This window comes from Pomacea canaliculata, linkage group LG1 (genome assembly GCF_003073045.1).
Source record: "Pomacea canaliculata isolate SZHN2017 linkage group LG1, ASM307304v1, whole genome shotgun sequence".
Classification (NCBI taxonomy): Eukaryota; Metazoa; Mollusca; class Gastropoda; order Architaenioglossa; family Ampullariidae; genus Pomacea; species Pomacea canaliculata.
In genome coordinates this window covers 44,602,791-44,630,030 of record NC_037590.1, presented here as the reverse complement: position 1 = coordinate 44,630,030, position 27,240 = coordinate 44,602,791, and the positions used below count along the sequence as shown (strand labels likewise).

The window sequence follows — 27,240 nt, the reverse complement described above, 5'->3', positions numbered from 1 at the left end:
CCCTCGAGCTTTCTGTAAATCTCCATAATAATTCAATTATTCTTCCCTTCACTCTGAACTGATAAAAGTGTTTTAGTGTCTTACTCCCTTCTCTCTCTCTCTCACACACACACACACATCCCTGTACTTGATAATGTGAAAATAATATAAAAATAATGTTAGTGCACAGCTGGTAAAAATATGACATCTTTGTCAAACTCGTACATAAATTATCCACTTCTAGAATACATTTCACAACTTTTATTTAGGGCAGCATATATTTATTCACCTTTATGTCCACGACCCTTGTCAGTCTGTTAAAGAAAGTGAAGGAGAAGGAGGTTAGCCTGAGACAGGGTGCAGGAAGGTACAGCAAGCCCTTGTGGGTTTTATTCTTTACAAGCAAAAGTGTCTTCAACTCGCACCGTCATTAACGGAAACATTTTCATCTTGTGAGTCAGATGTGAAAGAACAAAGACTTGCGGCTGAGGACACAGGCTGGCCCTACAAACATGGACATCCACCACAGCTATTCATAACAACGACTTTGACATTTCCTGCAGGCAATAAAAACAAATATTTAAAGGGAGACTAGCGTGGGTGTTCTTTACGTCACGACAAGCAGCTGTTGACGACCTTTAACCCCGTGTCAAAGAAGACAATACTTTACAAATGTTACTTCAGTGGCTTGGCAAAGGCTGACGGACTATGTACAAGCATGTAATTATCGTGTATCCTTACAAAAAGGTTTGCAGCAGACATTATTATGCTTTCGTCAGTCGGACAACCGACTGTGGAGTGGAGTGTCGAGACAAATTGTGGTGAAAGCTGAGATAATTTTTGCAAATCAGTCTCACATAATTAAACCCATCCGCACCCTGTTATGAGCGGCGGTGCCTCACTGAAGGAACCTTTGACCCAGAGACAGACAGACGACAGGAAGAAGGGAAAGGACCAACAGCCCTTGTGGAGGAGCAGCGGGCGTCAGGGGCTTGTCTCCCTTTGTAAGACACAAGTGAACTTTTTGTTCCTCTTTATCATTGCTGTCCTGCAACAATACATCCCCTTGCTCCTTCCGGTGTCCCAGACCTCACAGGTTCGTCTGAGAGAGAAAAGTCACCTTGTCATGTTGAGCCGTACAAAACCACGTGTCATGAGGGTCATGAGGGTCACCGTGTCACCGGTGTCGCTGAGGCACCTGGAAGGAATTTCGCGGAGGGAGGAAGTGGGTTGGCCATGTCAGGGTATGCTGTTCACAGAAAGGGTCAAAGGTCTCAGACGTACTCTCCATAGAAAGGCACAGCGGGGTGGCGAGCGGACCATCGCTCGTGTCGAGAGCTGAACTGAAGGTTGGGTGGACTCTCCAGCCCCGTGAAACACAGGTTGTCCAGGATGTCGTACGCACCGGCCTCTGATGCCACCTGGAGTACAATACAGGTCACATTCTTCACAAAAAGTACAATAAATGTCACATTTATATCATAAGAAATACAATAAAAGTCAAATTTTATGAATAGTAAAATTAAACATTTTCTCAGAATTGTGAGCAATAGTAATCCCCCCTGAAACAGGTGTGTAACCAAAACCACATTCTTCACAGAGCGAACTGCTGTAGTGATCATGCTTGGGGGAGAAACCAGAACTAAATTGATTTTAAGATATTCTTAACAATATTTATTTTGTGCAGCCATCGACGTTAGCATAAAGCATGATGGTAATAAAACAAGTTCCACAATGTTTATTAATTATGTCCCTTGTGGTTCGACAAAATAGCCACTTCCTCTTCCTCTCAATCATCTTCTCATGTCTTCTTCCTCCCCCTCCTTAAATAAAACTTTTACAGCTTTTTCGATGAGTCACCACTCCTTGACTTCCTGGAATTGTGAACTCTTTGCGGGTCGCCAGTAATGAGCAACTAGGAAACTGTCAGACTCTGCTCCTTGCTTTATGTCCGCCTCATGTTCGTTTTTTTGTCTTGACAAGTTGACAGCGACAGAAATAAAACTCTACCGCTGGATTAAGCCCCGGGCAAAACGCAAATAGCCTTAAAACAGACATTTCAAAGAGGACGGTCAACTTTTTGCACGGAGGAAGCTTGTCTTGCGGGAACGAGAACAGGACGAGACTGTTACAGAGAACAAGCTGACCTGACAGCCGGGGCCAAAGGTCATGTGACCCTGACACAAACATGTCATCCAGGAAATGGCTTGAAATGTAGACAATTTTTTACCCGTTTACAAACTCATGCAATGGGACACGTCAACAGACCCACCTATCAACTCTCTAGAGCTAGAAAGTTAAAGAAGAGAGAGAGAAAAAATCTATATATAGTCGATGAGAAAAGGACACGTCACCTCTTGCATCCACTGAGAGAAGGGCATCTGGAAGTGGTTTCCCTTCTCGTGAGCGAGGTAGGTGTTGAAGAGGATGAGATAGATGTATCGTTCCAGCAGGTCCACGCTCTGTCGTCTCAGTTCTTGTCTGTCCAGCTCAGAGGTCGCTGACTTAATCTGAAACAAATAAATTATTATGGACCTTGGCCCTGCACTGTATATATATCTATAGATAAATAATCTGTACGTGTGAGTGTGTGTGAGTACAAATCAGAGAAAAATTTTGCCCTCACAGCATCTCACCTTGTTGTAGGTGACAAAGATGACTTCTCGGAGATGGAAGTGCATGGGAGACATGGTTTCAAAGAGGCGGTCCAACACGAAGTCCACTTCTCGCTTCCGTTGGTAGCCTTGTGGCAGACGTCGTATGAGCCTCATGACCACCTGCATGTTGACACAGCAAAATGTGTACAGAATACATGTGTGAACACAGCAAAATGTGTACAGAATAAATGTGTGAACACAGCAAAATGTGTACAGATGTGACACCACACTGTGATTACACTATAGATTACACGCCAACACGTGGCCGGGTGCATTCCGACACGTCTGACATCGGGGAGTACAGGTCACACGCGCCATCAAACATTCATTCGACACGAATCAACATCTCGGAGACCACGTGACCGCGTACGTTCTGACATGGCTGACATCACGTCAACACATCACGCTGACTGTTGTGCCATTTGCTGCTAGTCCGTTTCCTGAAAACGGCGGCTGACCAGCGGACCAATCAGACACAGGACACAAACAGCTAGACCAGTTCACACCAGTTGACCCCAGGGTTAAAAGTCTGTTAAATCCACCATTCTCCACACTAACAGGAACTAACGTACCTCAAATTCTCCGAGTGTGTAGGACCGGTTAGGACACGACACCAGCTCCTGCTCCCCAGGCTTGGATCCGTAAGGAAATTCCTGTCCAGCACAAACAGGCAACGGGAGGTAACTCAGTAAATAGCATCCCCTCCTCCATAACAAAGAATGTAATAAATAAAAAACAGTCCTCACAGCACACTCACGCACACATACCCGGATGTGGTAGAAGAGCAGGCCGGCCACAGCCATCGCCAAAGAACTGCGACTCTTGCCGGTCCTGCAGTGGAAGACGAAGGCGTAGTTGTCTTCCTTCCACGCGGTGTCAGAGGTCAAGTAGCAGAAAACAGCTGCTGGATGGCGTCGTACTCCTGAACGACGATGATGGACAATCTTCATCACAATTACCAATACAGCAAGAGTGGTGACAAACATTAACTCCAGAGACAGTTGACAAGAATCACTCGACTGAGACCAGGGACATACATGGTGGCGAAGTTGAGACAAGTTGTTTGAATGACATGGAGGACAAATGGTTTATTTTTCTTTTGGAAGTCAGGAATAAATACCTGCTTCTTTCTTGAGAATGGTGACTAACTTGTATTTATTCTGTTCAGATTTGGAGAGAAACGAGATATTATTTGATTGACAGAGTTGATATTTTTATTTCATGTTGACTGGCGACAAACATGACCCATGCCTGTGACAAACATGTTTACACAGAGACTGGCAGAGCCTACAGCTTCATTGCAAGTGTTGATACAAACTGTTTTGTTTGTCTTGTCATCTTACAAACGGCGACCAACACTAACTAGAAGGGAAACACGAGGACACGGAGGCTTCACTCTACAGACACTGTGGACAGATATTGTCAGTGCATGTTCCGACACTGACGACCCCTCCTCCCCTACCATGAAATTAACTATTGACAGAAATGACAATATGCATTCAATTATAAAAATGACAACATCAAATATTAAACCTAATGACAAACAGTCCTTCAGTCTGACACTGCCAACTGGAAGTCCTCCCCCCCCCCAACTGTAACAACCACCTCAGTCTACCTGCTTACACCGGCAATGATTACATTCTACTCAGACAGGCAACAAAAAATCCTCACCACGGAAAATTAATTAATGAAGCTAAAATATTGATTTGCCGCTGTACAGAACCTTGTTGAGAAAAGCAATTATTTCTAGAAGAGTGCACTTCACGGCCGGACAGCAGACCGGCCATGTTACTGTGTAATTATGCTTCACGAGCACAGACACGCTTGGCTGCACTTGTAAGTACTAGTCCGTGACAAGTGCACCTGTTACCTTCTCCTGAAAGCCGTGGTCGTACTGGATGGGCAGCCGCACGTAGCTCATGTCCAGCGTCTGCAACCGCTGCTGCTGCCAAAGGTCATTCGGGGTCAAGGCAGAGCAAAATGTCTTGGACACGGCGGGACTCGAAAGCTCCTCGTACACCTGTAAACAAGAAAGGTTTAATCAAGGCTACACCTATGACAAATACATTTTAAAAGATTGCCTGGAGGGAAAATGTATCTCGGGTATCGAAGCGGTTATCGTGGACACCTCGGGTGTTCTAACCCTGCAGCTACCAGCTGCCTCCAGGGTTTGAAGAGACGAGGAACTAAAAAAGTTATGAGAGGCTACTAAAAGGGAGACAAACATTATTCATCTTCTAACCCAAAATTTTTCAATCAAACAAATAATCATGTTTTGTTTTTTTAATTGATAATAAAACACTTGCTTTCAGTAACTTCGAATTCATCGTCTTTCATGGCGTGGTGATAATTTATGTTAAACTTTCTTAGCTCTGTTTCTTGGTGATTTCTAAGACATGTCAAATCTACTTTAAATGAACAAATCTGATTATGTAATTAGTATAAAAACACCGTTGTATTTACAATGTAAAAGCAGTTGGTGGGTATGTGGTGGCTAGAGCTGTCTATGTACATAACAAAATGTGCAGAGTCGGGTGCAAAGGTCAGAAGGACGATTTCGAGGTCAGCTGTTGTCATCAGGTTTTCGCTGATGTGTTCTGGGTACTTACCGTTATTGACTTTTTCCCCTTGAACTCCTTCAGAAGGGCTTCTTCACACACCTGTTAAAAAAGTAAAGATTAACAGGCATTTCCTTTTTAGCAATATATTCGGTCATCCTGACATTCCGTGTATGTGACACTAAAAAAAATAAATACTTAAAATCAACTTTGGAAAGGACGTAGCTACTCAAAGTCAACATTTTGAATAAAATCCATTATACTCAGCAAAGTTTTACCAAACTGATAGCAGTAGCAGTACTTTAGCAGGTATTCGGTATTTTGTGATAGTTAAAAAAAAATTACCGAAGACGTTGGAAGAAAATAAACTTGCATAATAAAATGTAAATCTCAAGTTAACATGTGTAGACTACACCGCAGATATTAAACTGCAATTTCTGAAGTACTTCTAAGCTCAGAGAAAGCTCAGTCTGTTTTCGGTCTCTGATCACTTGCTTTCCTCTCACCTGTGCAGTCTAGAGACAAACAGGAATCTGGAGTGTAAGTATGTTTACCTCCATTTCCTTGTCGGACGCCCCGTAGATGAGGACCGGCTCCCCGAGGTTGCCAACGTCCTCCACGTGGTACGTGGTCTCGTCGAACTCGATGGCCACATCGTTGCGGAGGTTGACAATGACCACCTGGCTGCAGCCCTGCTTCTTGTGAAGCAGGAAGTTGACCACTCGTGACAGACCCTACATGAACACGTGACACACCGACATTTGCTCTATGAACCTTCCTTGATCACGTGAATACATCGATGTAAACGACAATCAACATCATGGTGGGGTCAAAGTGGACAGTCAAACACTGGATACGTGGATGAGACGAGCAGAAGATGTTTGAATACATCCGTGTGTGTGTGTGTATCTTTGTATGCTCATTGTGTTAATATTTTTAAGAGTTACATTTGCATACATCTAAATAATTAGAAAAAAGCGGGGCGAACACCCAAGACATCTGTCATTCGTCGACCTGTCAGCTAACACCAATGTCATTCAGAATAAAGTTCAAGACGACTCCCACGGGTTTCCTGCTAATTTCTGAAAGTACTGCCAGGACTGGAGCAACCACCGGATGTTTTATTATATTCTGATTCGCAATTTTCTCCACAGCATAATTCTGAGGCTACATCGATTTTTAGAGTACTTAATCATGGGATAAAAGGATATTTCTCTAGCGTAGTCTAGCCTCCTATTCAATTGTCTATTCATCAAGGGCTTAGAGAGCAGCGGTGCTCGCCCCTTCCGCACATCTTGTCTGCTGACATAGGTTCTGCCCCGCTTCCTTCCACCCTCATTACGAAGCAACCGTCCACCGCCACCCAGCGCTGTTGTCCCCTAGTGTCCACCCCATTGTTATCCTTTCTACTCCTGGAGAAGGAGGCACTGACGTCTCTGGCTGGCTGCGCCATGCCGTAGACCGGAAGTCCCATCAGACGCCGGAAGTTAGCCACCTTCACATCCATCCGGGAGCTGAGGACGTCCAAGCCGATGTAGTTGTCCGCCACCTGGACAAATGGCAAGAAGCGGAAGTGGAGTGAGACCATTTTGTTGTCAGATAATGAGACATTGACAAACTTCAACAGAGATGACAGGCTACTTCTCCCCTTTATTGCAATACAGATGTCCTTGTCATTACGGACTTTGTATGTATGATATTAATATAGAAACAATCTTCATTGTGACTAACATTAAGGGCATCTATCCCAGTGACAACAGGCAGACATAACAACAGTACAGTGACATAGGTAATACAGTCTTAACTCCAAAATACATTTAAAAATAAATTAAAATTAAAGATTACGATAATGCAGGTATTCAATTCTTTCTTTTACCTCCCTCTTGTGTTTTTACTTTTGATTGCTAATTCATTTTTATATCATTCAATCATTGTCAACGCTTTTGTAAAGATGGTTTATAAGGTTATGTCGGCCCGCCGCCAATAAGCTGTAAAGTCTTAGCGAATTATTAGAGGGCGTGACTATTTTGAGAGGGCGTGGTCTGTGACGAGAGGGCGGAGCGACTCACCAGACACCGTTGGCCAGAGGTGACGAGGGAGGCGGGCTCTGTGTGTTTGGACAGGTCCAGGTTACATAACACCGACACCAGGCCGGGGTGATGTTTCACCGGGTGTAAGGGATGCACAACCTCTGGCTGGCCTGCAGGACACAGACACACACACAAACACACTGTTAGATAAAATACTTTGTTAATACTGTCCTTCAGTCATTTCAGGAAAACCTCTCTTGAATGTTTCATCCACCTCCATTCTTTCTCTTTGTTTGTTTGTTTGCTTTCCTTCCTTGTGTCTCTGTTGTGTTTCTCTAATTATTTTTAAATTTCCTGCCACGTGCTTAGTTACCTGTTCTTGAAGGTAAGCATTGAAACATAATAAAAAGCAGTATCTTTCGGTGTATCTCTGGCACAGTTGGTACAGGTGATCCCTCTGGACGTTCTGCAATACAAGAATAGGGGAAAGTGGTCATTTAGGAGAATCTTTCCGTGCACCTTGTATCATACTAAGCCATCCATTGAACACACGGCGCGTGTTTATTAAAGATGACCGAGAATGAGAAGATAACTGTGTGATATCAAATGTGACGCTCCACGCTCTCAGTACACAAGTTGATGTGTCACAAATATTTCAAGGTAATACAATATGGAAAATTCCGGCAAAAAGCTCAGACTTATGTTACTTGGACAACAGCATCCACGTCAAGACCTCGCCCTACCGTGTTGTTGTTGTTGGCTGTGATGGGAATGGCATCCAGCTTGGCTTTGGCGTCTAGGATACATCCTGTCAGACTCACTAACTGCGAGCACTGACTCACCGCCCAGTCCACCTGAAACCACAAAGTAAAGTAAATGTTTTGTTTGCTGAGAGATTGAATAATTGAACGCAAAAGAAAGAGCGACCTAATGAACTAAAAAATTAAACGAATGAAAGAAAGAAAAGAGAAAAAACGAGGGTTTTATAATGCAGTAGAGACGAGTTTGATTAAAAGATTAGAAGCAGTAGGATTTGATCGTGAATTTAAGACCTTTCAGTTCATTACTTTTATCCGACAAAGCAGGCAGCAACATTTGTTTCTCAAGGGAGACAATTATGTGCTGACAGTCGGTAACTCAGTGAAAGCTCAGAAGTTCAAGCGTGTTGCGTGGCAACCTTCAATATGTTCGACATCCAAACGCACGAATTACAAACCTTTCACACGGTATTCACTGATAAAAGAAACTGGTTTGCACGCGCAACGGAAAAGTGTAAGACATGCGCACAGTGTGCCATTAGAACTACATCCGGGTCATCTAGCAAGTATGGCGCCCTGAGCTCGCTGCCCCTTAGACTTCAGACTTAGCATGTGGTCCACTTACATGTACTTTGTTCCCACGCTTTTACTTACTTTGTGGTTCTTGTTACAAGTTTCTTATATTAGCGGTTTGTATTAGAGAGAGAGCAATTACTTTGATTCTAATGGAGGAAGACCGTAGAGGAAAACTACTAATTATGTGAGAGGTAATCCAGCGGACTTCCTATGGTCACGTGAGCTATCCCAGAAGGCTTGTATCTATTTCTGGTACTCTTCATTATCGTTCCTTGAATTATCGCCCTGTAAATTACCTCCCCTCTAACAGCTGCTGCATTTCTTCAGGACCCTCCCCTCCTCCCCTCTTCCCCCCGTGACTTCCGACAAGGAGGAGAGTGGAAGGGTGCACCCGACCCTCCCGGTGTGTATCCATTAGGCTTTCAGTTGGTCTTTACCAAGTCGTTGCCATGGGGAAAGGAAATTGTAATGCCAGAAATAAATTATCGACACGATTCAGAAATTCTGATTTCACCCAGTTCCTTCTGAGGTGCTTTCATCAATATTAAGGTTTTCCTTGCACAGATGTCGTCGGTCGTCACCATGTGTTCATCTGGCACATTCCTTCTGTCCTTTACTCGCAACATAACTCGGCTACTGGTGCAAACTCTGGGGATAAGGGTTTTAGAAAGTGCCACCTCTTTTTCAGATTAACAGAATTGCAATGATCAGAACCAACTGTTGAATGACCACCTTGTCTCCCCTCTTTATCCTCCGTTCTCGAACTACACGCCTACAACCTCAAAGAGCTGAACACAGTGACATAATGAATTTCCGTAATGACCGCTAATTAACATGTGACTTCAGCTCTGTCACTGGCTGATAGCATTTCCATGCAAGCGCATCCATGTACATTCTCTATGTCAGTGGCTTTCTTTGACCTCTGGGCATGGTGATGGTCCTTCATCTCGAGAAGGACGGTAGAGACGAAATTCACTCAGATATTTCAAAATCTTGCGCCGAGCTTAGTTCAGTATTTGTGATTGCTTTTAGCATTAGTATAGATCACTCCTTACTGAGTGCCATCTTGTTTATACATATGAATGTGGTACACAGTAAACAATGTCCACACCACGTAAACAACGGTTTCTACAAGTCTTTTTCGTTTTATTCATTTATTTGCAATCATCCTGATAACTTGTTCTGGCAAGATTTGAATACACCGTCTACCTGACTTTGTATTTCTAGGAGATTATTTTTAGGTTCGATGCTTGAAGGGGGGACTCAGATGCTTCCATTCCCCCCTGAGTTCGGTTCACTCAATTTCCTACTCAGTCCTCATCCAGCCACGTGCAGCCAGCCAGACAAACAATGGCGGTCATGATGAAGTCTTGCAAGTCACTGCTGGAAATGTAGAACCAGCTGTGTGTTCCTCCGCCTCCCTCTCGACATCGCCGATAACAGCAGCGAACACAATTAAGATCGCAGCAGTTCCTCGCGAGTGAGGTGGTTCTAATTCTAACTCTCACCTCGCTCGCTCCTCCCTCGTTAGTCCTCATCAAACCCGGAGGCATCCAAGCAAACAAGTCGCTAAAGAGATTTTGTTGCACTTTGAGAAAGTTTTTCAAAAACCGAGTATCGGAGGCAAGAAAAACTGGATCTGGTACAAACTATTCCATCGAGCCGGTAAACTTCATTACAGAAGGCCGACACTCCCTCCCACAAACACTCAATCCAAAAGGTGATGCAGGCCAATGCCGGGTATGCACACCCGACTGTGTTCTTCCGCTTCTTCGCTCTGGTGACAAACAAAATGAAGGCCCCCAGCCAAGTTTTCGCACAGAAACCAATTTCATGTTGACCCAGGAACTGAAACTAATGTCGTTTTCTCGGACCTCCAGCTCGCCGGCTTCCTACATCCACCCAACCACTCACCCTCCACACATGCGTGATGTCACCATACCACCGAGTCTTGATGGCTTTGTGTTCACACGTGACGTCACCATACCACTGAGTCTTGATCTGCTTATGTTCACACGTTTGAAAATCCATCGACTGCAGGTGGAGCGTGGAAATGCACCACAAACATCACATAAACATAACAAACAAACAAAGATGGTGGATGATGTTTACAAACCATGTTTCCGTTTGAATGATTGAGTTTTAACGTATCTACAGAAACTATGTACCTAGATGCTGATGATGAAATTACTGCTGGGTTGATATTCCCATGATCTGATTTTGTTTTATTTATTTTGATACTTTCATCTCGTAAGTGTACAACAGTGTAGGCCAAGCTTCCCGCTATGGAGTCTCAGCTGTGAATTGTTAATTAATAATAATTAAATCGTTTCTCAGCGCCATTTTCGTAATAATCCCATGAGTATCCTTAACATCAATGTAGTGCATCATCATCATCGAGATCGTCATCATGATTTTCATCTTCATCATTATCGTCATGTTCGTGACCGTTGTTTAACAGCCAGCATCTGTCGGCTGAGCAGTCAGACAAAATGGCCGCCGTCATGGCCGCCATCGAGGTTTAGTCCCTGACGACCATCTGGCTTCAGCTGTCGTCTGCGCACATGAATGAACCTCTTTTTCCTACAAGGTCTTTTTCTTTACACCCTCGAGCTAAGAATAGCTGACGACCGGGGAGGGGGAGGTTTACAAGCAAGGGAAAGAACTCAGTTCAGTAAATAAAAAAAGAGATAATCCATTTACTGCTGACCCTTGTTCGAACCTTACAAAGCTACTTTACAAAAATGGAATCGTCTGGACAGTTTGTGGACTTGCTTTGAACTCCACGTTACAATCATTCCAAGAAAGGTAAAAATTGGAAAAAATATGAATAACAGCTGAGTAGTCGTCACTGGCACGGAGGCCGCCTCGCATCCAACATTTTTTCATCGTTAAAAACCAAAGGTTATTTAGTGGAATGGAAGCCAAACGAAAAAGAAAGAAGTATAAAAGGCTTATTTGTTTCAGATGAGAAGACAGGGAAGACGACTATGGCTGAACACTGGTTCTGCTCTCTCTATCCGAAGATCACGCACGCCGGGCGGCTGGTCTCCCTTTCTTAACTTTGATTAATCAGTGTGGCCGGGATCAAGAGATACTCGCTCTTGTGAGGTGAAGGTAATTTCGGTGTTTCTTCTTTAGAATGGCATTTTCTTCATTTCTTCCCCATTACCTCTTCTTTAAAAATCTACCTTTTCTTGTCTTGTGCAAAAATTTATTTTCGTCTTCAAAGCTGTTCTCCGGTAAATAAAGCTAATTTCTCAACATCAGCCACGCAGCTCCGCAAAAAAAAAAACATTTTGGTGGCTGGATTGAAATAACCAGTTGCAAGCACAGGTTAATGGTAAGAGTATCATGTTACCATCAGAAGAGTTCACTAGGTGCCGCCTGTTGTAGCAAATAATGACGAGGGTAGGAGAGGCTGATTAGATGACAATGGTCCTACTAGTGACTGCCAGTGATGGTATTAGTCACTTCCGTAGCTCAGTAGTCTAATCACTGCGAGGTTTTGGGTATAGATCGCCCCTAGGGTACTTGCACTTGATGCCCCCTTCTCACGAGTCTGGTTGACAAGGCGGGGAATTCTGGGTACTCAGGTTCCTCTCCCACTCAATCATACCTTCCTCTCTATAGTGTCCAATTCCCTGAGGGGAGAGTACTCTCTTACAAGAATAAACCAGCCAAACACAATGCCATTCCAAGTGAAGAGAAACCAGGGTACCCCAAGCCCACAAAAGAAACCGGGTGTCCGTTCCACCTTCTATTCAGTCAAGAAAGAAAGAAAAAAGTGAATTGTAAAATTGTGGAGAGTACCTGTCGCTTACTGATGTATCCGTTGTCGATGTGGCTCACCATCAGCTGCACAGCCTTCAGTCTTCTGATGTCAGCGTTGTGGTTGTTGGTGTCGTGGTCGCTGCCATAGAAATAAACATTTCCAAAAACATAGCTTTTTTCTGAGTTCATAGAAAATGTAGACATCTTTATAACAGCTGACAGAAATGTCACTCCGTCTCCCCATAAATACTCGCTCATACTCGGTTAAAAACATTTCCTATTGTAATTTGATAACAAAGTGAATGGCATGATTAGTACGAAGCTGCCATATCACACATAATCACTATTCATACCATTAGTACAAAGTCGTAATTTTATACAGTATGACTGTTGGCAAAAATAGACCTCAGTCGTATTTTCGGACCAAGACATTCCTAGAAAGGACGAGAAGCCCATCATCAAAGACTCCTTCTCAATAATTTTTATGAATAAACTCGTTTGAAAAGATTGTCAAGTAGAAAAGTTCTTTGTCAAGAGGAGTTTAAGGTCTCGACCTCAGCCTGAGGTCATTGTCTCAAAACATTAATTAGTTCTAACATGTGATAATACGGGGCTACATGTCCTCGCCAACGTGGATCGTAGTTGTTTTGACAAGGAACAATACACTTTGTAAACGGTTCGATCGCGAACTGGGTTCAAGATGGTAACGAGCTCCGATAACACGTCACTAACAAACAAACTGTAGAGAGCTCTCGTGTCAAGGAGACTCAGAAAGTGTTAGCTCCTACTCACTCACCTCAAAGTGCTGGGAAGCCTGCTATGTGTGCATACAGAAGGCAAGCCATGGTCTTGGCCAGTGTACTGCGAGTCTTGCCAGTCCCGCACACAAAGTAGAGGGCTGGGAAGGCAAACTTGGCTTCCACAAACACCCTGGGGTCCTCCTACATTGACAAACATACACAGGCCAGTTAATGAGGGAAACTGGGAAGAAACACCACAATTAATTAAACGGCGATGAATAGTTGTAACAGATGTAGAGACAAGGGTAGTGTCGGTCATACAATCAAACGGATTCCACCAACTGCGTGAAAAATACTTCACAGTGGCAAAAGACAGCCGCTGATTTCTGAGGAAGACAGAATGAAAGAACAAAGACTGGAAACGAGTCTTCCACAATGTACACAGGAGAAAAGAACACAAACAAACCACTGGCTCCCGTAATCAGTTCATATTTTAGAAACTTGATTAAATAAATTCTCAAGTAGAAACTGTTTTCAATACAATTTTTGGGTTTGATCACGTGGTTTGGTGGTCATACCTATGTTTTGTTTATTAAATATTAGTGGCAGTGACCTGCGTGTACGTTAGGCACCACGTGGTAGCACATACAATGTGGGATTGGATTAGACTGATTTTTGTCCTTTTGAGGGGAAAGACCAGGCTGTAATTCTTGGTTGTCTGCCGTTGGTGCTATTTTTGCTCTCTGATTACTGTTCCCATTGTAAATGCAAACAATACAAGTAAGTATGTTCTGTAAATCCTGTCATAATCTCTCTGTCGTCGAGGACAGAACTTATCTAACGCCGACAGCCAGACACGATCCCATTCACAGCCTCCCAAGCGGAGGAATGCAGCGTGCACTCCGCCATCACTCAATGTCCAGCAACCCCGGGGCACACTGGGACATGATGGCCACCCAACTCCACCACTTCCGGCGGTCTGGACAGCAAAGTGTCCTGTGTCCTGTGTCCTTGCTCTGTGGGAATTTAAATGTCCAGCAGGGACAATCTGGTCCTCGAAATCTCTACACAACCGAATAAAATCAGTCACCTAGAACAACTGTTTCAAAAACATTAAATTTATTTGCGAATATTGTTGCCAATGAAATTAGACATTTAAAAACTAGTTAACCGGCGCAACAGTTGGCGCTTGTCACCAATACAGCGAGGGTTGGATGTCCTGGGTTCAAATCTCGTCTCGGCCACGCTGGGTTTTTTTTCTGCATGTGGCATTTATTTACAGGGCTTGGTGCTTGCCGTGATATAGCTTTAGTCATTGGCTCGACATAAAACGTTGATTCTGCATTTTCTACTCAAATGAATAAAACTGCAAAATCAGTATTAAGGCAGGGAGGTATACTTACAAAGTGCAATAGGAATAGTAATCTACGGACAAAGTTCATTTCTGAGGTGTACAATGGTACGCGCATAGTGCAGTGCTTCTTTGTTCGCAGTTCTCTCCATCACGATAGACTTGGTTGGTTCAATTAAAATATACAATGTAAATTCTATTTTGTATTGATGTCACCCTAATACCGAGGCTGCTAATACAAACACCAAAGTCTCGTGACTACAAGGCTATTTCTTGCTATTCTTTAGAGTGCTAAACCTTCTTCTTTGTCCAATGCCCATAGGTTGGCGGCTTGCAGACCTCTCGTGTCACTTGTGTTTTACAAATTCTTTTCGGAAATCCCTGCTCGTAATTGCATCCCCTGTATTGTCTCTCAAGCCAGGTTTTATTCACGAACTTTTGTAAAGATTGTCGAGGAACTAAAGATAGCTGAAACAAAATAACTGGACAAGTCTGAAATCATTTCATCGGAAGACCGTCCTTTGGATTTAAGGCCTGTGGTCTCTAAACCTTTTCAGTAAGTTCCTTTTGCGAATTAAAGTTCGATGCCAGGCACGTTCAGCCTACTAGAAAATCTTTTTTTTCTAAATTAGAAACCGGTTTTGCCTGCAGCGAGAAAATGAAGATGGTCAGGCATTGATTTGTAAGATTTCCAAGCTTTACTTATTGCAGGAGGACAGGTAGGTGTCTGTGTCGGGTCACCTTGGGCCCGGAGGCTGCCGGGAGCAGAAGACCAGGGTTTTGTCAGGGTGAACCACTACATCAATGGCTGTATGTGACACTCCTCGTCGTCGACACAATCGTTGTGTGCCATGTACACGGCACAGTGTTCGTTTTGAACACAAAGGGGCCAGTAGTAGGACTGGAAACATTTTGTAATTATTGGTAACACCATGCGATGTATCAACAGCAGCAGCAGTCTCTTCAACTGACAAGATGCCAGCTCTCAGCATGTAAACACGTGTGTGTGTGTGTGTAAAAGGTAAAGATTCTGGAGAATGCGCGTGCCTGTGTGTGTATATGCTTGTGGTTGCACGTGTGAGAGAGAAAGAGAGAATGAGCGAAATATTACCTTAAATGGAGAAAGAAAACTCATCGACTGTTTCATCGGAGGGAGCACGGTTTCGAGGAAATCCGAGTCGATAATACCTGATAAAGATAAAAGTTGCTTCATGTGTAACTTCTAATAAGCAATAAAAACGTTCGGTTTTTTTTTTTTTCGTTCTTTCATAAAGGTAACGACCTCACTGTCTGCTTAATCTACTTAATCTGTTAATTGCAATTACACCACGGACCAGTTATAAGACACCAAGCAATACTTCACGAGGTAGATTTTTACTACAACTCAAACTGCCGCCAGTCTTATATGCGGACGTAGTATTGCTCGGGTCCAACTATCTCCCCACCACCACCATCACTACCACCACCACTACCACCACCACACCAGTAACTTCGGGTGTTGGGTTTGCACGCTCGCGGCTCCTCCAGCGCCATTTGCTGGAAATTACCGGCTGTTCGCGGGGTGAATGTCTGGAGCCATGGAGCCATGGAGCCATCTGCATTCAGGCTTCAGGCGGGATGAGACGGTATTACGGAGCCGCCAATCTCCTGACTTCTAAACAGGTCTCTAATCTCAGGGCTCCAGTGAGCGAGGATGTGCAGTTCCCAGCATCTGCCTTCTGAAGTCACGTGAGACCAAGGGAGACAAATGCATGCCTGGAAGTCCCTGGACACTCAGCTGCCATTACTTTGGTGGCGCAATGACGAGTAGGAAAACAACTTGGTGACCTCTTGCTCAGCAGGACTTGACCTCTTGCTCAGCAGGACTTGACCTCTTGCTCAGCAGGACTTGACCTCTTGCTCAGCAGGACTTGACCTCTTGCTCAGCCGAGTTGACCTCGTGCTCAGCAGAAGGACTAGCGACTAGACTATGAGTAGACAGTCTGCTAGGTGTAAGGCCCTCCACAAGGAATTCATTGTCTGTTTGGGTAAACAAGGTTTACAGACGGAATGTTTTCTTTTGAATTTGCTCAGCGTGAGGTTGCAGCATCTGTGAGGTTTACAAATCTGTAAAGTTCGCTGTGAGGTTTACACACAAAGTGCGTGTGAACTTTAGTTAGAGTATCTGTGATGATTACAACATGTCTACAAGATTGTAGACAAAGCTTCTTTCACACGTGCAGGTTCTATTTAACTACCACAACACTGTAAATAACGTATTTATCCTTAGAAAATCACAGCACCTTGTTTTTCTGTTAATCAAAGGTTAACAAAACTTTCTGGAGCTAATGTAGAGAAAAGCATATACTAAAGGAACAAGTGTACTACAACGAGACAAGGGTGGCAATATTTTCATCATTATCTATTTTTAATTAAATTATATTTTACAGAAAGTGAGGTTAGTGAAAAGGAAAAATGACAGTTAAAACTGCGCGATGCTAATCGAAAACAAGTATTTTTGTGAAATGAGAATAGCGTGGCTTGTCAAGTTTTGCTGGAAACCTAATCCTCTGGTCGATTACACGCAGGAGGGAAAAAAACTGTTAGGAAATGTTTGGAGCCTGGGGACGACCGTGAAAATGACTAGAGTAAAGAACGAAATGAGCAGTGAATGACAGAAAGACGAACATAGAAACCGCGAGAAAGCCCTCCGTCTGTTGGGATGTCTTTTTCTCTCTCCTCTCGCGACTATTTTAGTTTCATTGTTCCAGACAAAACAGTTTCTGAAAGCGTGTTGTAGGCAGCATTGTGAGCCTCAGACACCAACCGCAGACTGGAGATGGCTGGAGGCGGCTTGCAATAGAGCCAGAAACCAACATGTCCTACAGCTTCAATGGAGCCAGACAGGCAGGCAGACAGACAGGCAGACAGACAGACAGGTTGACAGGCAGGTAGGCAGACAGACAGACAGACAGACAGACAGACAGACAGACAGACAGACAGCAGACACAGACAGACAGAGCAGATGAAACCGATGAAGCATAGTCTAGGACTATTTCTGCTATGTAGGAAGAAAACCAGATCGTGTCTGCCAATTCCCGTTTTTGCTTACTTGAGATGTGGAGGTAAAAGTAGCACGTGCACTACTGTTCACAGGCAAAAGCACTGCTTCCAAGTTACGTGTGGGACATGATGATGATGATGATGATGATGATGATGACTGAAACCTTTCCTTAATTACTTAACACTGTATTCAGCATTAATAAAATACAGAATGAAAATATTTGTAAAGGTCAAGTTACACTTATATGACAATAAAAGAGAAGGGGAGAGAACATCCACCCGTAAGTACCCCCAGCAGCGACACCTACTTGAGGTTGGTCTTGGCGAAGGTGTGGCTGCAGCAGAGCTCGGTGGACGTCAGCAGCTGGTCCTCGACAGTCAGGGTGACGAGGCGAGGCTCAAGTGTCACCGTGTCGCCATCACTGCCAGACTCGTGGTACACGTAGAAGCCGTGGTTCTCGTCAAGTAAGGCGAGGTCCAGGGTCTGAAAAGTAGTTTGTGACCGGTCACTTTACCTCAGATGGTGCTGGGATGATTGCAGATAGAAGGAATGGACGCTACCCCACTAGACACTGAAGTGACTGCTGTTTACAAGGCTACATACCTCGGGATTATTACGCTCGAAACAAAACGTGGCTGGTTCGACACCTACTCGGGTCTGTGCTTGTTCCCTACCCCCACCATGCAGCTGTTTACCAGCAGTGGGTAGCTGATATCTGAGAGGAGATTACCTAAACCCTTGATTTTAACCTCTTAAATCATCATCAAAGTTGAAACAAAATACCATTTTTCAGTCACGTGTCATTACATGACTGACATTCACTCGCCATGATGGAGAGTTACACTAGATCATGACAACAGGACATGGTACTACACACAATATCATGACAACCATACCATAGCACATTACACCTAAATATTGCAGCTCACATGATGGCGATGTACATCCCATCACCACGACTGACACTAACTTCCTTACGAATGGCGGCCTCGTTCTCATCGGCCTGCACGGGGCTGAGGTCGGAGAAATAAAGGCGGCGAAGTTTTTCCCGATGACGCAAGGAGTGAGGAATGAAGTCTTCTTGCGAACGAAGGAAGAGGACCGGCTCCTGTCTGAGACTGAAGACGAAGATGACCTGTAAGACAGAAATGTCACGTGACTTTGTAATGAAGCTCAACGTTGCCTCACTTTTTAGTCAAGAAATATTGTGAATGAAATGAATCGTCATTCAGATGTTGATAATATCCAGTATCTAACTTTACTCCTGTTACTCCTCGACGAGCACAGGGCCCAACAACCCAACAAGCACTGTACAATCATCCAGAAATAAAGATATCCACCTAAACTGATCTCAATACTTCGGACACCATGTAATGGGTTTCGAGTGATTCCAAATCGGATGATGGCTGTGTCCTATAGTCAGGCCATAACACAGATTACATTAACCCTTCTTCCTGTCCGTGAAGCAGGGGCCAGACATCTGCTGACAACTCTGTTCAGTGTCAAACAAGAGAAAATAGAGACAGGGACACAGCGCTGACACCAGCTTCGTTATCCGCGACAGACGGCCGGGTGTTGATGGGTTTATGGTGTTATTCTGTTTTCTGTCTTGTCAACCGACACCCAGGCATCGTTACCACGGGGGTCGGCATTGCCGCAACCTCCATCAGCGTTGCTGACATACAAGACAGATCCGGTAGTGTAGTGTGAAACACTCGTCACCGTTGCAGAGGGAGGTCCTGTGTTCACATCTCGTCTTGGGATGAGACACCCGTTTGAGGGGCCGGCCGTCTGCGGTTATCTCCGGATCCTCCAGATTCTTGCCTTTAATCGCCTCTAAGTGGAAATATTTTACCGCCAAAGCATCCAACCAGCAACCAAAAGATTACCAAATCATAGAGATATGTCTTAAGCCTCCAACGTACTTTTCTTCCCAAGTAAGCATATATTTATTTCTGTCTCGTTCTTTCACTCTATTCCTTCATTGTCTGTCTCTCTTCCATCTCTATCTCTTTGACCCATACTTCTATGGTACATAACTCTTGCCTGCCTGATCGCAAACATTCACAACTATTCAGAAACTCACCTTGTGGCCATCGGTGGTCAGCTTGTTAAGAACCGCGTTGAGTCCACCAGCAGATGGCTGACCAGAGGCGTATACGGGTAGATCGGACACCCTGTGGAAATTGGGGGTCTTCAGAGTCTTGAGGGTGTGTAGAGTGTCCACCGACTGCGACACCTCGCTCACTAGGAAGCAGCTCCCCTGAAACATCCAAACACTCACAGTGAACCTCACTATGATAGCAACAGACAACATGTCCACCAATCAATCACTAATTATGAAAGGATAATGAGGTGATGTCAAAAGTCAGTGCAAAAGCAAAGCAAGCACTTCAATTCGCCTTAAGAATTTTTTTTATTATTACAGGATAAAACAGATGCCTGGGCACATTTCTTTTGTTTGTTTCAACAATCGCTGATTTGAATCATTCATTTAAAATGTCGTGAAAATGATGATAACTGATGTTTCAGTCCATAACCAACCGCATAAATGACGGTCAACAAACCGACAGCTCTGCCAATCGTCTCAAAGTATCGCACATACAGTCGTGTAAATGAATAATATTTGATAATAAACAACTAGGTTTTTGTACGATGCATGAGGTATATTTCCCAGAATGTGTTCCTGTATTTAAACCAACATGATTGGAGCAAGGTGGCAAACGTTTGGTGTAGTAAGCCCTGCAGGACAGTATCTACGTGGTGAATACGTGTCCAGACGATAGTCTGAGCTCAGTAGGGATGCGAAGGGCATCTCAATTTCACATGATTGTCATCGTTATTTCTCACACCCTCATCATCATCACTTCTGCTAACACTTTTACCGACACTAACAGTATCATCATGACAACCTTGCAACTGGTTGTCGCTGTCATCGCCCTATCATTGCTGTATCATAGAGCCGTCTGTACCATCTTTCTCACAAGTTATTGGAATCGTTCTCATTTTCCACATCGTTATCTGAGTCCTTCGCTCGCTGTCAGGGAGAATCTGTTGAGCCTTGTGTGCCGTGGGTATCGTGTAAATAACGAGTGACTGCACACAGACTGCTTAATCACGCAATCAGGAGCCTGGACACTGGGCCTGGGTTTCTAGGTAACTGCGATACACTGGCCCCGGGGAATGGGGCATGTGGGTGACAGTTGAGGCGTGATCCAACCACCCACGTCAACGTAATATTGCAGGGAACGTTAGGTACAACATGTTCACACGTCACTCGATTGAAATAAGGACAGTTGGCTCCCGAATCCCCACCCTTGATTTTCCACAACAACAGACTTGAATTTTTCTTTAATCTCAGACTCTTCACATTGTCCTCAAGCCGACAGTCGATGACTCTCATCCCACAGTCGTCACTTCCTAGTCGGTCCGCCAACCACATCAGAGAGCGACTGCTCCCTCCCCTTCCTCCCAGCACACGGATCCCGAGGGCTGTCATAGTCCAGAGACGTTACATCGTTTCTTCCAAGCCTGCTTTTCCACCTGACCACACTGTTCCACAGCACACAGAGGTTGACTCTGGGGACAACAATACTCGCATGGCCGCCAAGCGAACACCACCTGATGCTTGTAATCCTCCCGACTCCAGTGCTTTAGACGGACGAATACACAAACGCTCTCTTCACCCTTGAGAACGGCAACATCTTCGACACTTCGGTTTGGGGCGTGGAGCACTACCTCCCCAGGTCGCCCAAGTTCTGGTCGTGTAGTCCTTTGAATGTCCATGACGGCAGCTGGCAGTCCTCACGGTCTGTTGTCATTGACTGGTCCGTTGTTGTCTCTAACCTAAGACTTCGATTTCCTCCCGGGTCTTTACTCGAGGCTGAAGTCTCGGTAACGAAGGAAAGTCCCTTGGCGTTGACAGAAAGCTGAAGTCGTGTTGACTTTCGCCTCGAGAACCGCCGACCATGTGTTATGTTCACACTGAGGACGTGCCGAGAAGATCTACTTCTCTTAAACTTCATAGATCGACACTCTTGACAAATAACCAAGGATGCCATCTGGTCAAACACAAAGCCAGAAACCGTTACAAATCATTAACTAACCAAAGTGAAGGAAGAGGAAGACCACACCTCTTACTGACCAGTGACTAGTTCTCGCCACGCCTCAAAGGTAAAGACCTGGAAGTGGTGGCGACTTTCTCACCTCCTACCAGGTGTAAAAAGATCTCATTGTTTCCTCTGTGCAGCTGTCAGACGCAACCGTCGCGACGCCTCGCGAGTGTGACAGAGCGAGGTAGCAATTATCACCTGAGTCCTCTGCCTTAGACGACGTTCGCACCTACATGGCAAACAGCAACGACCACCCTCGCGCTGTCCTAGCTTGGACCTCTCCGGCCAGTCCACCTCACACGAGTGCTCTTTAACAGGTCTTCTAATTACTGTTTTCTAATTACTAATTACTTTGTAATTAATGTTTTTCTTATTGTGGGTGCATGGTCAACTGTAATCTAGTGGGCGATTGTCCTGTCCAACCTGCCACGTGACACCTAGGCCGTCAGACAGGTGTAGTGAGACATGAAAGACCCTCTATGTCTAACGTCAGCATTTTAGTCGTCAGGCACCTCGTTCCCTGATGAGATTATTTTATTATATATGTGTGGGGGGGGGGAGTATCGATATTCTCATCTACAAGATTACTGTACGACCTGCAGACGGCGGACTTCAATGTCCTGTTTGCTGACCATTTAGACTCCTGTACATCTTATGTGATGACCATTGACAATGATGTCGGCCATCATGTGGCGGACCTCATCCATGTCACATATGCTGACCAGTTTAAACATTGTAAAAATCTTCATGTGAATCCAGAATCCAGCTTGCATATGGCGACCCAGCTGCTGATAAAGCTTACATGTGACTTCAAAGTATCAGTTCCTGCGATCCTGATGGGATCCTTTATTTTTTGTTTTGCTTTTTAATGTCCGTTGCTTGCCTTGACAACATTAGCTCGACGACTTTGTTGTTCAACGTCTAACACCGGAAGTTGGCTTTGTAGAAGTCCTTGCTTCTAACCGCCGGGATATTATTTCAGCTTCATCCTGGTTTGTCACGCGTCCCTGGTCCACTTGGCCTGACATTCGTGTTCTCAAGCTTCTTTTGTTGGAGAGTTCTATGTTTTCATGAGCGATTTTTTTATTGTTCGCAACCGTTGCGGGAAGTTGGGTTGACCTTTTGGCTAAAAAAAAAACAAACCCACAGCTTGTAATGTAAAAATGCGGTTGATGGATGTGACTGATGTGCGGATACGTGTCTCTTCAGATGGTGAAACAGGGATTTACGTCTTGTAATCAGCGGGGCTGCTTGGCACGAGCAACTTTTTTTCGTTTTGTGCTTAGCTTTAATTAAATAAAGATGCCACAGACAGCACTCGCTAAGTAATCAAATTGGAGAAGCCCCATTTTCAGTACCCTGGGATTTGAGCGACAGGCGAGACTACTAACAACTGGAGCTGAAGCTTGTCGTTCTTGGCCATGTTATTACAGCCTGAGTGTGGGCAATGGCTCGGTGTTTATTGTTTACTTTTAGTGTTTATCGATGCTGTCTGCTCTGCTGGCTCAGCGTAGAACACCGATCGTCTTCCCTTCCCTCACTCCCTTAAAGACAGACTCTCCTCCTTTAAAATCCGCAAATCGTTAGTGTACCTCCTTCTTCTACCAGGATTTTCTTTATTTTTCTTTCTGGTTTAGCTTTAGGAGATGCTCAGTCTTTTTCACACTGTCTTTTCAATGGAAGTTGTTTTTAAGACCAGGTAGATTTGATTTAAAACATACAACAAGCTGGCTTCTTTTTTTTTTTTCGCTCACAAGGTAAGGATACATTACTTATTCAAGTCACCATGCTGTGAGTTCTCTGAGTGACACACTGAGGCGAAGTGACAGAGAGTTCAGAGGTTGACGAAACAATTTCATTGAAAAAGCAAAGCTATTTTCGGGAAGACCAGAAAATAAATTGAAACTAAAATGTTTCGGCTCAGGTTGAAATTGCGCGGTCAGGAGAAGCGAGGGACAAGAAAGACAGGAAGTAAGGGATGTCACCGAGGCAGGAAGTAAGGGATGTCACCCAGTCCCCTGCAGCTCACATCTGACCAGCTTCCGCAGCCACTCGAGTTGTCTCCCGGCCTTAGATCGGCTGCATCTGAGCATGGATGATGTGGTTGGGATTAATGTGCTGTTTACACACCTTTAAAATATTAACCAACGAAGATTCGCGAAAGAAAAAGCCTCTCAATGCTAAATATAGTAACTGTATTCAAACCTTGTATTCTTTGAAGCTTTTGTGGTTCCCAGAAATACATATAACACAAATCTGTCGATGTCTCGCAGAAACAAATGCATTCAAAAGCTTTTGAAATATTGTATCCATCCCGCCAGCAGACCTCCTGTAGCACTTAACCGACTGGATGATGGAGAGTGATAATCTGGCCCCTCGGGGCTGTCTCTCCGAGACGATGGTCGGACATGGTAAAGAACAGAAATCGAGAATATTAAGGCCTTCACTCGGAAGGAAGAAAGCTGCTTCAGTTAACAGACATCTTGAAGCATCCTTCTCCATGAGTAGCAGAACTCTATTCCTGTCAGGATGAATAGGCAGAGGGACTTCTGCGGACATGTTTAAAGATCGAAGGACTTTCTAACGACAAATCACTCGAAAATTGTCAAGAGATTCGATTTCGTGCGAAGTTTCTGGTTCTGGAAAAAAATATCGTACAGATGGGAAGGACGAGATGAGGGGGAGATGCCGAAGATGAGTGTGTGTAACATGCTTTGCTTTCCACTTCACTCGAAATCTGATTTTCTTCTCTCGGTGATGTGTATTTCTGTCTTAATGCCAGTTCAAAGGTCACTTTAATCAGATATACTTACAACTGGTCAAAGGACTCTGCTAGCTCCAAGAAAGATTCAGGACCATAAAAGACCTTTTTTCACCAACTTGTAGCTGAACACTTACAGTTCGTTTCTATGGCAGAAGACAGGTTCCTCTGTCTTAAAACCCTTTTATCGCTCGTGCTCCTTCCACGTCGTCTGGTCCAGAAGATCATCCGGGCGTTCGCTCCACCATCGCTGTCACACCACGTCCACACACATCTCCTTCTCTTGCTGACTGCGATGTGGAAGCAGGACTCGCAGCATCATCATCATCATCATCATCATCATCTCCATCGACTCGCCAGTTGGCACATAAGGTAAGTGTGTGAAATGCCTCGTTCAGGTCCCCACCAGTCCTTATTGCTGACGACACATGAACCTACATCCGCTTACCCTTCGTTAATGAGGACCTTAGTGGACAACCTCTAATGTTCAGTTCATTTTGTTTGGGTTTAAAATAGAGTTACCGTTGTTCCCGTCTCCGCTGTATCCTGTGGCGTCCAGACGCTAGAGAATCCAGGTGGACGTTAATACTGGTTAGACCCACATCGCGCCGTGGACAGAGTATCGCTACACCCTTTCTTAATTACATTTTAACACTCCCTCCTTCCATCTGTCTCTCTCTTCTCATTCTCTCATTCCTTCCTACAAGTCTGTGTGCCTCTGTGTAAAAGAATCGACGATAGTCTAATTTTTATGACTGTCTACTGATATATCAACCTACAGATTTATAAACAAAAAAGCAGCATTTAACGAATAAAAATATTGTCAGCTTACATCACTTGATAAATATTCACACACTTTCTGAACATCAAAGCAGTCCGGCAGAAACACACAAGCTTATTCGTTTAATCTTATTTCACAAATGCACACACACACACACGCACGCGCACACACCTACGCACTCATATTCCCCAAGTGCACGCTCCGTTCATTTCCTATCAGCATCCAAGGAAGGACCCTCCCTCTGTGTTAAAGAGTCCATTACACTTATCAGACTCTTTGCTTGGTTTTGGATATTTTAGGGATCATACGTCACTAGCAGCGGTTGCTATGGGTTACAGGGAAGGAAAATCCTAGCACCTGGCACAACCGCAACACCTGATGTCGTCACAGGTTGCCTGAGTTACAAGGTATTGAGTCCACAAACAACACTTGAATCATTTTTATTATTTGTGACCTGGGCAAAGGAAACAACAGCTTAGAGCATCAGTTGCAATTAATTTGCATCCTTGAAATGGATGCATACCTTTCGAGTTCATTTCCAGGAAATTTTCCATTTTCCCTCTTTTTCATTTCAAATAAATTTGTCTGTTGACAGATTTTTAAGCATTATTATTGGCCATTTCAATCCCTGATTTATCTCTTCGTTGTCTGCTGTGAAAGCTTACTAAGCCTCAAAAAGCTTTGAGCAACAAAAATCATCTCACCCACTCTCCCGAAGACGAAAGAATCGTCGTTGCGGGTTATTTATCTAACACAACGACAAAAGAAAACTGTTCTGGACCAGCTGTGCTTCACATAATAAAGCTGTACTCGATGACCTTATTCGATTTTGAAATGAAGGGTGACGAGTCGTTTTATATGCAGAGCTGTTTTATTTGTTCATAAAATAAATAAGGAAAGAAAGAAAATGAACCAAACAATCGACGGCGAGAGTAACCAAAAAACTGAACTGAAAAGTTGAGCCTGCTGAAACCATTGTCCAGAATCAGGGTTAGATAGCAAATGCAACAAACGGAGAGCGATGGGAAGAGGAGCATCTTCATTCTTTCAAGACCAATCGCCACCATTCCTCACCCCAAGATCAGACTCTACCATTCTCACCTCATGACCAATGGCCACCATTTCTCACCTCAAGATCAATTATTCACGTTGTATGCAGCTGGCTTGGGTTGGACCCTTGTTTGGCCTTGCCTGACCTGTCTGTCTAGCTTGCTTTCTCACAGACCCACTCACGTCCTTGTCAACCGGAAGACAAATCTGTCTGAAGGTCCCTTCAGTCCGTCCGACTGTCCGGCTTTTTTTCTCTCTTTTATTCCTTCTGTGTGTGTGGAGGGGGGATTGTAATGAGTGGCAGAGTGCGTGTGTTGGGGATCTAGTCAACTGGCATGAGTCCCGGTGGCAAGAAGGTTGTACCAGGAAGACGATCTGTCATGACTGAGATAAGTGCAACGGTTTTCTTAGATAAATGTAACATTTTATTTGCATATTTAGAAGGCCTCATCATCAAGGCTACCATCTCAGTTCTTCCCTCTAGTTTCCAGCCAGACATCAATCTGCCGTCGTCCTATTTGTTTCAAAAAAGAAACTCATCCTACAAGGTCCAAAGGTCTGACACCTACAACAGTAATAGCATCTACATCGACACGTGCATCAGTCATATACTATCCCTACCCCTACACACAGTCACAAGGCCACAACGAATATAAGCTGTAGGTGTGGCTGCTACTCAACTAGACTGTAAGGTGGCATCCCCTGCTGAGTGCTTCATTAGCACAAAATTGTTCTCCTTCGCCACTTCTGGCGCAGACCGACCAGTGGAGGAGGGGATAATAGCAAAGCAGGTTGCTGAGGTTTCCTCCGACTATTGCCAGCCTCGTGTTCACCACCAGAGTTTCACAGTCCAGGTCTGGGCAACCCTTGGTTTAATGGAACTCCAGACATCTTTGTGATGCTTCTTCTGGTCGGCGCCATCGGGTGTAGGTTGGTGCTGCTGCAGTTGGTGAAAGGCGGTGATGACTGCACCCACCTCGGTGTATGTCGGGGATGGAGATAAACCTCCTTGTGAATCCTCCTTGCAGAAAATCCATTAACGCTGGAGTTAAGCCCACAGCAGGTGCGAA

The 27,240-nt window shown here is 44.4% G+C and overlaps 1 protein-coding gene across 1 annotated transcript in view; it reads right to left on the bottom strand.

Annotated features, from left to right (window-relative positions):
• Window positions 1–225: 225 nt before the first annotated feature.
• The window catches only part of LOC112561547 (paladin-like), a 49,545-nt gene continuing 22,530 nt past the window's right edge, over window positions 226–27,240 (bottom strand). The window contains exons 5-22 of the mRNA XM_025234109.1: window positions 19,553–19,729; window positions 18,437–18,601; window positions 17,774–17,949; window positions 15,539–15,611; window positions 13,164–13,273; window positions 12,383–12,471; window positions 7,968–8,078; window positions 7,598–7,690; window positions 7,264–7,394; window positions 6,627–6,743; window positions 5,749–5,928; window positions 5,246–5,296; window positions 4,507–4,656; window positions 3,404–3,580; window positions 3,209–3,289; window positions 2,616–2,756; window positions 2,334–2,489; window positions 226–1,400 (exon numbers count right to left, since the gene is read on the bottom strand). Coding sequence (XP_025089894.1) covers window positions 1,254–1,400; window positions 2,334–2,489; window positions 2,616–2,756; window positions 3,209–3,289; window positions 3,404–3,580; window positions 4,507–4,656; window positions 5,246–5,296; window positions 5,749–5,928; window positions 6,627–6,743; window positions 7,264–7,394; window positions 7,598–7,690; window positions 7,968–8,078; window positions 12,383–12,471; window positions 13,164–13,273; window positions 15,539–15,611; window positions 17,774–17,949; window positions 18,437–18,601; window positions 19,553–19,729 — 2,325 coding nt within the window. The 3' untranslated portion in view covers window positions 226–1,253. The remainder of the gene's footprint in view (window positions 1,401–2,333; window positions 2,490–2,615; window positions 2,757–3,208; window positions 3,290–3,403; window positions 3,581–4,506; window positions 4,657–5,245; window positions 5,297–5,748; window positions 5,929–6,626; window positions 6,744–7,263; window positions 7,395–7,597; window positions 7,691–7,967; window positions 8,079–12,382; window positions 12,472–13,163; window positions 13,274–15,538; window positions 15,612–17,773; window positions 17,950–18,436; window positions 18,602–19,552; window positions 19,730–27,240) is intronic.